The sequence below is a fragment of the Homalodisca vitripennis genome, chromosome 3 (genome assembly GCF_021130785.1).
Source record: "Homalodisca vitripennis isolate AUS2020 chromosome 3, UT_GWSS_2.1, whole genome shotgun sequence".
Taxonomy (NCBI): domain Eukaryota; kingdom Metazoa; phylum Arthropoda; class Insecta; order Hemiptera; family Cicadellidae; genus Homalodisca; species Homalodisca vitripennis.
Genome location: NC_060209.1, coordinates 115,557,469 through 115,574,954, shown reverse-complemented (window position 1 = coordinate 115,574,954; position 17,486 = coordinate 115,557,469). Strand labels below are relative to the sequence as shown.

The following is a 17,486-nucleotide window of genomic DNA, read 5'->3' as shown; positions in this document are numbered from 1 at the left end:
TTTAAAATTATGAAACCAATGAAAAAAGTTTCATTTTTGGGTGGGTCTCCTTAATAAGTTGGCCAAAAATGTTGTTACACAACCACCCCAGATTTACACTGTGTACCACGCAGAGTAACCACTACTGAATTCTTACTTTTTTCTATAGCATTTTAAATTATTTTACAGAATTTTAGTCATTATTACTTTTACAGAGTTATAAACTGAAATTAAGGACAACATATTCAATTACATGGGGAAAAAGAAAATTACGTATAAACAAAGACTCACCTGTAAATTATTCTTGTGTTGCTAGTTGGATCATACACAACATTTTTGCTTGGGACTCTAGAGTCAAAATTTTCTTGCAGAATTGGTTTGATCTTTGAAATATGATCTTCAGTCAAAGCTTGCATACTAAAAAAATAAAAACATTTAATCTTTGGTTCTGTTATAGAGACATCATCCTCAATAAAATGATTTTCAATTAATTCAATGACAACAGATTTGATGATGTTGAAATGAAAATTGGTAATTAGCAGTATTATAAAGTTATTTATTTCCCTAATTATTACTCTAAGATGAATTAAGGCAACATTTTGAGTAAACTATTAAACAGTTTTTATATAATAATTTGTATTATGATTTACCGTACCAATCAATCATATTATAGGACAGGACCGTGATTGATTTCACCTCTTTGAAACTTTGAAACAAAGTTATGTATTTATTTCTATTACATTTATAAGGTAGAGGTATGCCACATGAAGTGTTGCAGACTTCACTGAGATTCATTGCAACATTTCTAGTCTACAGCTCATTTTTTAATCAACAGATAGAAGGACAGACAATCGTACGGAAAAAACTGTGTACATCCCCCCGAAAAAAACAGACATTATGTCTGCTTAAATTTGAGTCATATGCTTCAACAACACTCAGCCAAATTCCATGATTGGACATCACCAACATATAATTCATTCTTGTTTGTGTAGAAATGAAGTTTCATGTACAATTTCAAGTCTACAGATAAATTTCCACAGACATCCTTCCTCAGATAATCTTACTACATGATACATTCACATTTTTGTTCATTTTAAATTGGGTTTCATAGCAGCGTTTAAATTTAAAAAGTTTACACACCAAGTCACCATAAACTGAGATTGAATATGTTGAATAGGTAGGCTAAATGAGTTAATAGGTCTGTCACATGTTAAATCTCCCTTTATATTAGTTAAATTGATACTTCATAGTTTATCTCTTGTTATGCATTCATCTTGGTGTCATTATTTCTTGTTGAGTCTTATATTTTATTATATCACAGTTAACTTATTTGTCAAAACTATTACCCACGTCATAGTTCATTTCTTGTTATGCATCGTTCTTGCTAAGCACCTTTCTTTGTTATATATTTACCTATTTATTGTTACACATTACTTGTTATCTATTTATACTTTCTTGTTATGCATCTTACAATTCATATCTATTTGTTTCATATTATGTATCTATTGTTTTGTTTGGTTGGTTGCATATTCTATTGCTTTTGTTTTAGTCTACTAATTAATTTCTTTGGGCACTTGTTAAGCATGTAGATAAAATTGAAACTTACTTGTTGAAATGGTGATGCCGTTGAAATAAAAATAAAATAAAAAAAGAATATACAAAGTTATTTATTCTGCTATTTCCACATTGCCTTTATTTACTCATAAGATCAATGTAAAAATATATGCTAACGTTCACCCAAATCCTAATACAGATTAAGAGATTTGTATAAAAACGTTACATTAACCCTTTCAGAGGTACATGTATTGCTAACATTACAGACTAATTTGCATTAAATTGTAGCAACGTTCCGGAACATCATTTTTCAGTCCAATGGCAGAGTAGTGGATAGTCACAAACATGATTGGATAAGCCCCTGAATAGATTTGACAAACATTATTCAGGTATGAAAGGAAAATATATGTCCTTTCTACATGCCACCTGATATATAGAAAGCTACTAGGTGGCATGCCACTAGATATATCAACATGTCAGTCTCCCTTAGCTAGTCGATATATCCCAGACATTATTCCTAAACTAGTCATCTTTATATTTAAATATTACATATTTCTTACGACACTATTAAAAATTCTCCTGAATCACCAAAACGACAAATTCTTCGATTGGTGAATAGAAAAATGGTAAAGTTCTAGTTGAAAAAAACCCTGAAAACGTTTAAAATCACGCTTATTAAAACTCATCAGTGCAAAATAGACCAAAGGACCCCCTGGATTCCAAAAGTTCACAGAGACAATCGTAGCAAGATTTCATTGTGCGCACATCATACAATCTCGTCTGTGAAAGGAAGAATTCTGTTAGGTGTAACTGAGGGTTACCAGTTAAAGATATACGATATTGTTTCTTTTCTCCCCATATGGCTTCATGTTTCATGTATCTCTGGTGATTATAAAATTTATATTTTAGATTACACTTGTTTGTTTGAAAACCTCCAATTTATTGAAATTAAGAGAATGAAACAAGTTTTCCATTGGTAATTGGGTCATTAAAAATCTAACAATTAGTTTCTTTTATAACTACAGTGGTTTAAATTTGAGTATACATACTTTTTGTTTCAGAGTTCATTACCTGTGAAAAGTGCTTCCCTGCTGGACAAGTTGTATAGGATTTTCATTGGAACCTAAAGGTTTCTTGCTGTCAGTTTTTATTGGTATACGACTCAAAGCAACAGAAACCTCCTTTGGAACATCCCCCTTTCTGGGAATGATAATGGTTGGTGCAACTTTTCCATCAGCTGCTATCTCTGTTCTATTATCAACACTTCTAGAACAAAGAGAACACATTTTAAAGAAGTAAAGTTTATATAGGGTACTATACGAGATCCATTCAAAAAAGTATCTATATTAGTATCATACATATCTGCTGATAAGCATTACAGGATTTAGAAACTTGGCAGAGTTGAACACTCTACCTAATTTACTTAAAGGTTTGGTGAACCTGCGTTGATTAGTTCTGTGACAATCTCTGTTTATTTCCACGCTTATCGAGGTCATTATCACACTTTGATTTATCAGAAAAATCAATCAGCATATTTGTATCCAGTTTTGTGAAAAGTATGGTTTCTGAACATTTATTAAACATGCTTTAGGTGATGACTTGTACTCAAGTTCATGAATAATTTCAACATTTTAAAGATAGTTATGAAATTGTTTAAAGTGATGAGAGGTGTGAAAAACCCAGAAGGCGTCTAAGTTATAAAAACATTGAAAAAGTGTGTGAATGAGAAATGGAAGATAACCAGTTAACTGTAGAAGAAATCAAAGAGGAATTAAGAATCAGTGTAGGTTCAGTTTACTCAATTTTAACCAATGATTTGGGTTTGAAATGTGCACTCACTTATTTAACTAATGTTTGTTTTTTACATTACTTATATGTAAATTTAGAAAGTTTGTTAAGTAATTTTGCATTATTTTCAATTTTCTTTTTATCGCCAATGATAACAAATTCACGTAATTAACCTATTGCAATCGTCCTTCTGAACAAAACAACATAGGGTTTAAGGATGAAAATGAGAAATAACGAAGATTTAGAACATTTAAAGTAGAACTACTTTTTATGGAAGATAGTACGAAGTAAGTTTGCTTTGTCAAGTTGCGTAAATTTCCTAGCTCGCAGTAATGGTCGAAGGTATTTGTTGAGGTTGACAGCAATTAATATGAGATTGACTCACAGTGACACCTAGTGCAGATGTAAAATAAGGAAATATTACTGCGATCGACAAAAGTAGTTACACTTTTAATGTTCTATTCATTGTTAATATCATTTCCACTCTTTGAAATCTTTACTGGTAGTTTCAGATAGTGATAGCAACACAATCATATCACATAACTGATATTTTACCACTTCGACCGTTAACTTCATAATTACCTTTTATTTTGTTCATTTCATCATTGAAGTTAAATCATCTGTAATATAAATAAAAACACTAGGCCTACTTTTGCAATTTATGTATTTTAAGTTTATATAACCCAAGAATTACCAATCTAATACTGTTGTGTTTTTCAAAACAGAAAATGGTTTGTTTTTAGTTTATTCTACCAACTTACTCATGATCTGAGAATACGATACTTTGGTATTATCCGGAGGCTACTTTATTTAAAAGTTTTTCTTTCTGGAATCTAAGAAAATACTTTCTTAGAAAGAACATACTTTATTTGACTTACTGTGAAAACTACATGCCATTATGAAGATCGGTTCTGTTATCTGCCTAAAAAAGAAAGCAATGTCGGCAAGAAAGAAGCCACTCTGTCTCTATCTACTACTTGTTATTATACAATACAAATAGGTTTAAATTAGGTTATAATAAACATGGTAATAGTGTAGTACCAAAGTTAAAATTAACCTTTACGTGCACTCACGTGATCTGAGTTTGAATTTTGAGTTCTATTTAGTGTGATGTTTCTTTTCTTTCGCAAAAGTGTGGAGTGGCTTCAGAGACGCCACTGATTCCCTGCACTGATGGCCAGGGGTATTTCTGACCGGTACTTTCCTTAGAATCATGTCCCAGATCATCCAACTTTACCAACATCAGATAACATTGATCATCTGGTACGTGATCTAAAAATGGGGAAAGTACTGATCAGAAATACTCCTGGCCATCAGTAAAGGCTTGGCCATCACCCTGCACTTCTACTTATATAGTCTAATGACAAACAAAAGAAAGGGACAGAGTAGCATCCTTGTCACAATGATGTGTAATTTTCACAATAAGTAATATAGTCTGTTTCATGGCCCTCAGTAAGAACTGTCCAACACTCAAATGATCGATAATATCAATGATTCGATATTCATGAGTACAGAATCATCAATGTAACTACTTTAAAAACCAAATTATGTTATACGTATTTCAAATTCCAGTATAAAAAAATAATAATGTTATGGTGAATAAAAAACAATCTAGGCTAAGTATATTTATAAAATATAACAAACGAAACAGTATAATATTTACTTACTTTTTACTATTTTGAAGGATAAACATGTCTGACAAATAAAACACATACATAACCATTGTACATGCCATCATTACAGATGCGCAGTATTAGTGTCGTAACAGGAAATTTAGTGGTAACTTATTACCGGGATACTGTTACTTCATTAACAGCTGGGCTGCATGATTAGGTGTTCTCTTAGGGATTTTCTGGTTTTAGGTTACCCAGTAACCAGAAACAACCAAGGCCATTTCATGGAAGCAATGAGGCTATGAATGGAAATATTACACTATGGAATGTTACTAAGTAGGTTTAGATTAAGTTATCGTAAATATGTTACTAGTAGTACCAAAGTTAACTATAATCTTTACAAGTGCTCATGTGATCTGAGCTTGAATTTGGTTCTATCTCTAGGGATATTTTCCTTATTTCACCAGAAATGCGGAGAAGACGCCACCGAACCCCGCACTGATGGCCAGGGGCATTACTCATCAGTATTTTCCTGACCTCAAATCACTTCCTAGATCGAACAACGTGATATGATGTCGAAGAAGTTGGACAATCTGGGACGTGATCAGGAAATTACCGATCAGAAATGCTCCTGGCCATTATTTAGGCTTTCCTCCCTTTAATATATATTGCACTACTCCCCTAAACTTTTATTTTAGTTGAAATTTTGACAAATAGTGTGAAGTGGCTAAAGTATATAATTACTGAGCAGTGTAGTACTTACAATTACGAGTATTTAGCCTAAGACAATAAACATGTCTGATAACATTTAAATTGTTCTAATCGTAATTCGATATTATTGATCATTTGAGTGTTATCCCTTCGCAAGACACTAATAAATCCATTAACCCTTTGCACTTGTGAAGGATTTTAAGAAATGTCCGCTGGGCTCGCGTGGCCATTGCCAGTGGCCACAGCGATTTTCCCGTCCGCTTGGAATTATTTTCGTACTAAATGCCCTCTCCAGTCGTATGGCCATTGTCAATAGCCAATGATGTCAAATTCCACGAACACTCGCACGGCCATTGCCAATGGCCATGTGTCATATCATGATAATATATATTTGTTATTTTTTCATTATGCAATGAAAATAAACTTTGCAAACTAACACGTTCTGTTTGGATACTCTATGGACTATGTCACTGTCAGATTCTCGCCTTTTGTCCACTGTTTTATTCCACTTTATAACCTTACCTATTTCAGAGCATTTGTTGTTGTTCTGTGAACAGTCACCATAGTAGCAGTGTTTTGATTTAACGTCTACATTAAATTTATTACTTCATTAGTTTTTAGTTTAGTTATCAGTTCATGAGCTGTTAGTAATTAGTATAGATAAGGATGTGTTGTTCGGTTCAGATGACATCAGAGACACGCTTGAAGGAAATGTTTCTGGTGACGAATATGATTCAGTACATGACAGTGACGTTGAATCAAACATTGGTGAAAAATTCAACGAATTAGTAAATTCCGAACTCGATTTTGTTGAACGTGAGGACGTAAACAGTGAAAACGAGAATGTAGAATTATTCCAACCAGAAGAGGAGGACGACGCTGTTGAAGAGCAAGAGGACGATGCAGAAGATGATGAAGGTTGGAAAGCATGGACAGCAGGTGATTTACCTTTTACAAAATTTACTTGGTTAAACGAAAGCGGATTTAAACCAACAGTTGGGCAATGCATAAATTAACCAATTGATTACTTTCAACTGTTTTTTACAGATGAATTGCTTATTGAAATTATAAAAGAGACTAATCGTTATGCGAGGGAAAAAATTCAAAAGGTAACCTCTTTGAGGAAAAGGTCGATGTGGTGGTCATGGGTTGATGTGACCCTCGAGGAAATTAAAGCTTTTTTGGGAGTATTAATTAATATGGCCATGAACCCAAAGCCAGAAATATCTGATTATTTTTCGAGTGACTGGATTGACTACCAACCTTTTTTTTAAGATGTATTTTCTAAGGAAAGATTTCAGCAGATTTTGTGGAATTTACATGTCTCCCACCCACCAACTGGTCCCGTATCAGGAACTATGACACGTTCAGGAAAGGTTCGAAATGTTGTGATGTACCTTTATAGAAAGTATAGGGAGTACTACCTACCAAGTAAAAAAGTCAGCGTAGATGAAAGTACGGTGGGATTTAAGGGAAAAATTCAATTCAAGGTGTATAACAAAGACAAACCCATTAAGTGGGGAATTAAAATCTTCATGCTTTCAGAATCCAAATCTGGATACATTTGCGCCTTAGAACCGTACTTTGGGAAAGTAACAACAGACAGGATGGAACGGCAAGACCTAGGGGTAACAAGTAGGGTAGTCTTGCATCCTGTAAATAAGCTTAAGGACTCATATGAAAATATTGAGGGACTACACGTTTTTTGTGATAGGTACTATACCAATTTAGATTTAGCAGCTGTACTACATGACATGAAAGTGCATGTAACAGGGACAATAATGAGGAATCGACTGGGTTTGCCCGAGCAAGTTAGGAAAGCAAGAAAACGAACAGGAAAGAAGATTAAAAATACAAGAGAAGTTCCCAAAATAAAATTAAAGAAAGGAGAAATAAAATCATTCAGGAAATATGATAAGTATCACCTCTTACTTTGGAAGGATACAAACGATGTTACGATGTTGTCTACACTATACAACAACAGCACAAAAACAGTAAGGCGTGTGACAAAAGGAGGTGTTACCGAAAGAAGTAACAAAACCGCTTGAGGTATGTAAATACAACCTGTCAATGGGAGGTATTGACATAAGTGATCAATATATATCATCTTATGGATTTGCAAGGAAGCCATTAAAATGGTGAAGAAAAGTCTTTTTCTGGCTTCTCAAGACGTCAATTGTAAATGCTTATTTTGTTGTACAATTTGAATGTAAGGGCAGGGAAAATTGCAGACAAAGAAAGTTTAGAAAACAACTTATTAAAGATTTTAGGTAGGAAACATCAAGAATTCGAGGAAACGAGGTAGGCCTTCAGACTTAGACGAAGAGGAAAGACTAAATGGGAAACTGCATATTCTTTACCCCCTAGGAGGTAAAAAATAATAATAAGTCAAAGGATTGTGCAGTGTGTAGTGACAGGAGTGCTGGCTAGGCAGTAGAAAAAAGAACAAAATATTACAGTAAAAACCTGCACTAAAGAGCCTGGTTTGTGCATTGGCGATTGTGTTTGAACTGTATCACAGTGTAAAAAAGATAAAAATGTAAAAAAAACTGAACATTTATCTATTATTTTGTTTCATTTTAAAACCCATTGCGGATCGTGGAAAACGGCGCGCGCGCGGGCCTTAGAGTACGAATTAATCCGTATTACAACTCAGCACCCCAGTGTTTGCACGCCTACCTGCCTGCTTAGCGCGCTCGCTAATTATACATGTTTTGTTTGTTTATGTTGTTATTTATGTTATATAAACATTATACAGATCATTTAGACAAGTATATTATACTAGAAGTATATTCCAAGTATATTCATAAATATCCTCGGAAAGCACTACTTTGAGCGTTTTTATTTATATTGAAATGATGTTGAAATAGAGTTTCCACATCCGGTGGAATTTTAGGGTTTTAGGGTGTTTGTGTGGATGTGCGGATGATGGACTGTTTTGTCAAGAACAATGTCTGAAATAGTCTGAACATCTGAATCAATGGTCACTAGCACCAGCTCGTTCACTGTCAACATTAGTATCCGCGTAATTATGAAAACGTGGACAAATAGCGCGTGATAGAACCGTCTCCATCCTCAATACACTATCGATATCACTTTCGTCACTTCCACTTTCTAATAATAGTCTATATCTAATTCAGATGATCGTAAATCGTCCACCCATTTTATTTACGTACAAACGCGCACGAGGCAAAGGAAAATCGAACGCCACGACTGTACGCCTCAGACAGAACAAACAATTTTGTCGCAAATAATAAAGTTATTGACCGATAACGAGGGGAGTGTTGTTTGTGGACGGAGTACCAGAGATAAGTGGCGGATAGGAAGCCAGTCCAGGAAAACTGAGTATAAATATGGGGGGGAGCTGGAAATCCGAGGCCCTTTATAACGGGGCGAGTGATAAGCGTTCAAAACAAATGAGTATGCTGTGTGTTTCTCGTTTTTTCCAAACTTGTCGTCTTATTTCCCTTGTAGGTGTGTTCTCTTTCTTCTTCTGTCATTTTCTCTTTGATTGTGTCTTTTGCTTTGTCTCTTCTTTCTTTCATTTCCTGTCTTTTCTCTTTTTTTTCATCGCGTGAGGGTCACGTTTATTTCTTTTTTTTCCATTGTTTATTTGCTTTTGGTCCACGCCTCGCTCCGCCGCACCCTCACGTCGTTGATCCGCAATGGGTTAATACACATTTGTTTCAAGTGTAAAAAATTCATTTTATTTGTATTTGTTGTTAAACAATATTTACCAATAAATAAACCATAAGTTTGTAAAATTGCTCAATCTTAAGCTCATATTTGTTTTTTAAACTTTAAATGCCCATCCCTCCAATTTCATATACAATGGTGCAAACTAATCCCCGACTAGTGAAAACTGGCAGACGACATTGCCCACCGAATGGCTCAAGATGGCAGCGCGGCCACTGACAATGGCCAAACGTAAACTGAATAATATACGAGTGCTCTCAGAGTGAATGGTGGCCATTGGCCATGGCCTTACGAGTGCAAAGGGTTTAAGTTTCCTATAACGCCAAAACAAGTAAAACATTTTGTTTCTTTAAGTTTAAAGCTAATTTTTACTATAGCTAAATTATAAAAGGTAAAAGCAAAAAATGTATAAAACAGGGCATGTTACTAAAAATTAGCGTAATTATTGATAACAATTAAAAAAAATCTATTTGCAAAACTGTTTACTCCAAACTAAATTTCAATTTTACTATAAACCAAGATAAATATTTCAAAATAATCGCAATACTACCGGACGATGAAGAATAATAACGAGATACATAGTTGACGCGCACTCATGACAACTGAGAAAGCAGTATCTAATACATGACACGGATATGTTTGGTTATGGCTTTATAGAAGACGCAGAAATGACGAGCAGGCGATTGGAGTTAGACAAAGGGCGCTCCCGTTACCCTGATGCTGAGTGAAGGTCATTTATAAATACTTCCTTGTCAACTGCAATAGGAACGGAGATTGCACCGGGCTTTTGTGAACTAAAAAACTCCAAGAGACATAATCTATATCAGATATAACTGTATTTGGCATTTTGCTCCAAGTCTGCCATTCTAATATATCTATCTACGGCGTGGGAAAGGTTAAGACGCAAATCATACAGGAGTCCAGGTAAGAAAAACTCTCGAAAAATAGAGGCCTAAGGATAATACCAAAATACTGTCATATAGAAACTTAATCAGTAAGAATTAATACATAAAAATAAGTTGTATAGGCTAATGTAACATAAGCTAATGTAATACTCACATTTCACTTTGCTTCGAGGAAGCAACATATTCAACTTCAGGCGGTAACGTATCGGGTTTATCTGTGTTATTACTTTTTAAGAAAGAAGAGAAATCTTTATCATTAGCTATTGTTGGCTCAACTGGAATGTTTAACTGACAATTTAAAGACTCATTAACTCCTTTGGATGGTAAAGTAGAAACTTGGTTTGGTCTACTCAAGATTTGTTTGGTCTTACTCTTTGGAAGCTGTGGATTTTTATTACTTATTCCATTTTGACAAACATCAGCATTTCTTTGTTTCAACAACAGAGATTCCCCACTTCGAGTTACAAACAGCTTCTGTTTTGATATATCTGTAGAGCGGCAAGGTGCTTTATCAACTAGTTTAGACTGTTGTGTTACTGATACATTATTAACATGTGTTACAATATCGGAAATATTTGTACTAACTGGAATTGCATCAGATAAACTCAAAAATGTAACATTCTCAGAGTTACATGATACAAGGCCGTAAGTCTGATTAGAATTACTATTACCCATGTCACTTTGAGCTGAATTGTCAACAGTTTTATTAGAAACAATATCTACTGGAGAATTGATAAAGTGTAAGTCAGAGGACGTAGCAAGATTATCCAAATCCAATTTTAAACCACTCTCAACTGAATTTTGAGCTCCAACAGAAGAACTATCTCCTAATCTAAAAAATTCACTGTTTTCTAGTTCTGTTATATTTTGATTTGATAGTTGAAGAGTATAAGTAACAGAACCATTGACAATATTAGGCACAAGAGTAATCTGTTGATCTTTAGACAAACTCACTGTATTAAAAGTGTCTAAAAATGAATCATTTGGGTTATCCTCATGCAACACATTCTGAGTGAAACTGCAAAGATGTGAATCTAATTTTATACAGTCTGTCTCATTTGATTCATCAGATTTTGCAACATGATGTATGTACTGGTTACTTCCAGAAGAAATGTCAACTTCCTTTAGGTTTGAATTTGGTTCTAGATTTTGATTAATACTATCCACAGCAACATGTAAACCTAGTTCTGCTGCTTGTTCTAATGTGAGGCTGATTGTTGATGTTTCTTCAGGATTTTGGTCATTTGATAATACAGCTACATATTCATTTCTTCCTGAACCATTAACATTTAAAGTTTGATCAGGATTAATTATACTTATGTTATTACTATCTACACCAGGTGAAATCGAACCTGTTGTTGTAACATCATCTATTGCTTGTTGTAAGATGTCAGAACCAAAACTCTGTACTGGATTCAAGCCTATTTCATCTTTCATAATATATGGGTGACCATTCACAATTAAAAGCCGACTGAAAGTACTAGACCCAGCCATCTTAAAATAATTGTCTTAAATATGTTTACTGAAACACTAACACCAGAAAGTAAGATGAACGCACATAGTCTTTATAAAGCCTAACCTATTTTTACTTCACTCGAGAGTTCAGGATTGACTTTTTTACATAAGATCCATTTCTTTCTAGTATTAACTGAGGCCAGACTCATATAATTACTCAAAATCACACATATATTATAATAGAATATACTACTGACTTCTAATAAAACACATAAACTTCTTTTTAATTCACAAAATATTAATATCAATATCCACATGCACATCAGAGGTTAAGAATTATTCTAGTCTACTCCTTCTCTACTGTTTATTTTAGAAGAATACAAGACGGTAGACACAAGAACTGCTGAAACACAGTTGTTGAGAATGCAATGTGAAATAATGTTATAATCTGTGAATTGTCAATATTTGCATTATACCAACTTATCCTAACTTTAACATTTATACGGCCAGTGAGTGAATTTTTAGATGATCTAATAATTAATAGGTATTTAAATTATTAACTATGTACATATTAATGGCCTTATAAAGAAGGCAGATAAATATTTACTTCATAAGAAAGCCTTATTTATCTTGTCTATAAAATTAAGTATTTAACCCATTCCTTCATTTTCTCATCCACAGTGCCCACTGCTTTTTGTGGTTTTATATTCCTTTTTGAAAAGAATTGCTATTTCTCAACACGAGTATGATTTATAAATTAGAAATATATCGAGAAGAAAATGTATAAATTGTAAAGAAAATAGTGGGACGAGTATCTTTACTTTAGCTTTCCCTAATTTACAAATTGTTGCATACGTAACACATAACTCCTTCAAAACACATTATGTTTGGGTACTTTGGGATTATACCGACCACACCCAGACATGAATCGTTATTTCACATTTCGTTTCTACTGATTACTAGATTAGCGTAGAACAATATTTCGTCAATATAAAACAGGAATTGTCTTATCGCAAACACCTCCCCATCCTCAGACAGAGGTCAAAGTCGAGCGTCTAGTAGATAACGTGATTGCAGAGTCTCGCCGCCCGTTCAGCTGGTGCATCGCTTTGTTGTACTTCCGTGTTTTACCTCTACATTTCTCCAAACACAAAAATTCAACAAAAACAAACATTTACCAAACTAAACTTTTTATTAAAAAAACACTCAAAACTTGTTTTTATTCTTGATCACATTCCGCCACCCAAAATGCGAGTGCCTCCGGCCATCAGCGCGGGCTTCGACAGCACCTTCGGTGCTGCCCCGCGCTGATGTCGACGAAAGAAAAACATCCCTCGAGATAGTACCTATCAGTAAAATATCAAATTCTAGAGGGGCTAATCAGAAATATAAATTGAATTGTAATGGAAAGGCAATGATGTACCGTGCAAATCACGTGATGCCGCGCGGCCTGCCGTAATCAGGATTCTCGAGAAAGATAAGATAACAGCGACAACAATACCGATCACAATACCTGGAAATGCTTGTAAGTTTGTAATTTTGTAATTGAAGAGTTGTTTTTTCGTTCTATCATGTTTGTTTCTATAAATTTCTATTTTTGTGTTCTTCATACTGGTGTGGTCGGTATAATCCCAAAGTACCTATGTTTGTAATATTTTTCTAATATTTATTAATAAAAGTTCCTATGTTTGTGCAATAATACAACCAAACATATCACATCACCAACGCTAACATGGAGTGGTTTAATTATTTCTGATGCATGGTGTTCAATATAATTCGGCATGGCCTCTTAACCTGGAAAGTCAATTATCTGTTTCCATTGGTACTTCTGTTACTAGAACGTGGTACATGATGTGTAACCCACACCTTGTTAACACGTCTAGTTTATTGGCTTCCATATCCCGAATTTTCGATGTACTGCTTAGTGCTTCTTACTGGTTACGTTCACTTGAAGCGCAAAAACTACGATCCATGAGATATAAAATAATCCATCCTCTTGTACCATCTGTCCTTCAGCATTACCTTATTCGAATCTAAAAACGATCTGATGTTCATAATTACAGTCCATAGTGAATAAAGATCTATAATTCACTAGATAAGAGTTTTTAGAATCTTGACTTAGATGGTTTAGAGTTTCAACTGAGAGGTTTAATCGTTATTGAGCAACATGGGCAAAGTATACATCCATAACTGTCTACATTACCTCTGTTTTCAACCAACGAGATCAAGTTGGATGCATTGTGTAAACATCTCCAAAACATTCTATATAGTTATCCGTAGTATTGGAATTTCCTGCTAAGTACTGCATTGACTGAGGAGTTATATAACTAATCGATGCCTGATAGCCAGTTTGCTAGAGCTCATTCTAGACAGAATCCAGTCATGTTCTGTGTACCCTAAGAGTCTCAATTGCCACAGGTCCTGTGATTTCTTCCTGAATGACATGAGCAGTGTAATATCCACAAAACATAAGCTATTTGCAATAGTATCAAGGTTTATCTTGGAGTGGCTTGCGTGGATGATTGTAGCATTCTGTAAACCATCCTGAATTCGATCATGACATTTTGTTTTCTAAACTGTAAGAATATCAGCTTTTTTAAGAATGCTGTCATTAACAATTCAAGAAACACTCATCCGTTATATTCGACTGCAACCAACTGGCATTGTACCAGAAACAGTTACAAATGGAAGTTATAATAGCACCGGATCTCAGCCCAGGAGAGCATGTCTCTGTGCAGCAAAATTAACTTCCTTCCTAGTTTCTTATTCGGAAAATCCAAGGATTTACTGTCATCTATAATTTATTGTACTATCACTAGTATAAACGAATACAACATTTTCCAATATAATTCGTATTTTGTGCAAGGCCTTTCTGAATCAAATATTCCATCATCATCCATCATCAGGCACTTCACAAATTATAAATTGATTTTATAATTTGTGCAGTGCCTGATGATGGGATATTTGATTCAGAAAGGCCTTGCACAAAATAAAACCTAAATTGGAAAATGTTGTATTCTTTTATACTAGTGATAGTACAATAAACCTTTTTTCCAATGCTCCAAGATTCTACAATCATCTATAATCTTTTGTTGATGTTATATTTAAGTTGCATGAAAATGTTGTGAAATTATTGTATATTGACGGATGCCGTTGAAATAATAAATAAATAAATAAATAAATAAAAATCTTAGCAATCCTCTTTACAACGCTAGTCAGACCAGTCCATAAATGTGCTACTGCAATCTGGTGAGCTTACCAATCTGGCTACAATTTGGAAAGGCTGCAGGTGATCTTAGTAAGAATAGTAGGATTACGAAATATTCATTTTACTGCGAGGTCCTGATGGAGTTACTGAGGAGTACACTTGAGCTTCCTTTCATACAGGTGAGAAGAAGTGTAGCTATAATTTCTGCTACACAAGTTAGTGAATTGTATAATTAATTGCCACGAGGACTCAGAATTTCGGCTTTGAAAATATTCGTTTCCAAGACATCGTTTTCAAGAGAGCCATGCCTTACTTTACAGCCATCTCTGCAGCGCCTCGCGACTCATAATAGAGGGTAACGAGGTATCCAATATTGCCAATATTGTAGGTTATTTTGGAACTTTATAACATTTTGCTTTTAATAAGTGTATTAGTGTTATTTCTTCATCATAAACAATAGTTATCCAACATACAATTTTATCTGCATTTTCAGTACCTCTTCACCTTATTTATTAATGTTGTTGTTTATAGTTGTAATTTATTTATATAGTTGTTGTTACAATATTAAATTGGTTATGAAAGACACAGCGCAATAGCATTTGAAGGTATTTACAATATTTGTCATTTATTAATTTGGATCTAAAAGTATTTTATCCCGAAACAGCAAAATAATATTATAGAGTGCAGAGATGGAGTTTTATAATTCCGCCACTTACTTTACGCGTGTAAGTAAAGACTTTCCTAGTTACGCTCTGGTTCCGTATGGCTTCTATTTTGGGTTTTGAAGTATTATAAAACCTGCCCTAAACTGACGGATATTTGGACGCGTTTATGCATAAATGGACCAACTGCCACTTTTGCTCATTTGAGTTAACACTGCTATCTGGTAGAGCGTTTTGTAAACTACATGCTCAATAATTGTGTAAAGTTTTTTTTAATACATAAAAAAAAATAATAATAATATTGCGTCACATTCAATAATACGCAGAAAGGAACCAAGTCCTCATTCTACTTCAACATTCTGCAGCGGTGTGTTTTTTGCTTTATGTTGTCATGTCATCTCTTTAAACTAATAAGGTTAAAATCTAGTATTAAATAGATTTATAATGAGTTTGAAAAGGATAAATCAATTCATTATTCAATTAGCTTTGCCTTAAAATTAAAAAGAAGCTGAACAGTCAGATGTTCAAGAAATTGCCCATGAGCCTTGATATTCGGTGAGGTAAGATATTTAGGTTAAGTTTTAAACTTAAATTGCAAGTAAATTGATATTGATAACCAGGCAAGTACAATAAGTGATGGAATCCCAATTAATGGCATAAAATGTTTTGGTTCTACAACAGTATGTAGCAACGCAGTTGTTTTAATTTTGTTTAGTATGAGTAATATGTAAAGCATGCCACTGTTAATGAAAGTGTTGAGCCGAAAAACCGGAAACTGTTAAACTTTCAGAGCTCAAGATCTGTACAATATGAAATTCTCTGTTCAGTACAAAACCCATGTAGTAATTTTACTTCTAACAATGAACTCCAACAGAAGTCTGCCTTGCGTTGTTTGGTTAATGCTGTTGAGTATTGGTGTGGCTTTTCTTTGTGAATCCAGTTCTTTTATTTACGATACTGAACTAAGGGTGTAATTCTTCCATAAATAACAATAAGATATTTTCATATGACCAGAAAATCCCCGACAGAATTTCAGAAGACCATATATATTACAACAGATTGCCTGTGCAAGAAGAATCAAAATAATTTTCCATAAACTGCTGATGGTGACAGTAATGTTACTATACATTTGACAAGAGAGAATCTAAGCATAAATTTCGAGGAAGTCAACAATATTATCGAAGAAAACGTGTCAAGCCTGGTAACTGAATCTCCTTCTTTATCGAGTATGATGGATTTGCAATACAAGTGTGTAACTTGTTCATTACAGCGCTGTATATTTGTTTCAGGATAACAGCAGTTTGTTGAACATTGAAAACATGGAAGTTTTTTTTTTAATAACACGACTCAGCTACTACACACGTTTACCATGCAGCTCAAGAAAATCAAGTTAGTTAGCCCAAACGCTCTTAACAATCAAACTGGTGTTGGTGACAGATGCATCTATTCATGTTTATGAAGGGCATATTCATTCATTATGTTTATGAAGGACACATTCATTTATTGGGTCTATTAGGCATACTTACCAACATCAATCTAAATATGAATGTATCAAATAATCAATCTTAAAAATACTGCAACAAATGATATAAGGTTTAATACAACCTAACCCTACTGAAAAACAATGTGCTTTCGTTAATAAACTAATAATGTTTTGCTTTTCAGAATGAAGAGAATTTTGAACTTGTCTGCAAATGAAAGTGAGGATAAGAGTGAAGAAGTAGAAGTCATTCAGCTGCCATATACAAATGAAGAATTGGTTCTACAATTTCATGGAGGATCGACTTCTAGTGACGAAAAGGAGCAATCTGATTTTTCTGAATTTGAATTGATTAATTGCAATGGCCGAAAAAATAGTGAAAGAAAAAGGAAATATCCTTGTAAAACTCGAACTACTTGTAAAAAACGGAAAGAT

At 34.0% G+C, this 17,486-nt stretch overlaps 1 protein-coding gene across 2 annotated transcripts in view; it reads right to left on the bottom strand.

Annotated features, from left to right (window-relative positions):
* LOC124357361 overlaps nt 1-12,086 on the bottom strand; it is a 33,958-nt gene extending 21,872 nt beyond the window's left edge. The window contains exons 1-3 of one of the 2 annotated variants that reach the window (XM_046809084.1): nt 10,401-12,086; nt 2,605-2,799; nt 271-396 (exon numbers count right to left, since the gene is read on the bottom strand). In XM_046809084.1, the coding sequence (XP_046665040.1) occupies nt 271-396; nt 2,605-2,799; nt 10,401-11,740 (1,661 nt within the window). In that variant the 5' untranslated portion in view covers nt 11,741-12,086. The remainder of the gene's footprint in view (nt 1-270; nt 397-2,604; nt 2,800-10,400) is intronic. The other variant, XM_046809086.1, reaches the window with a different exon arrangement.
* Between the last annotated feature and the right edge of the window lie 5,400 nt (nt 12,087-17,486).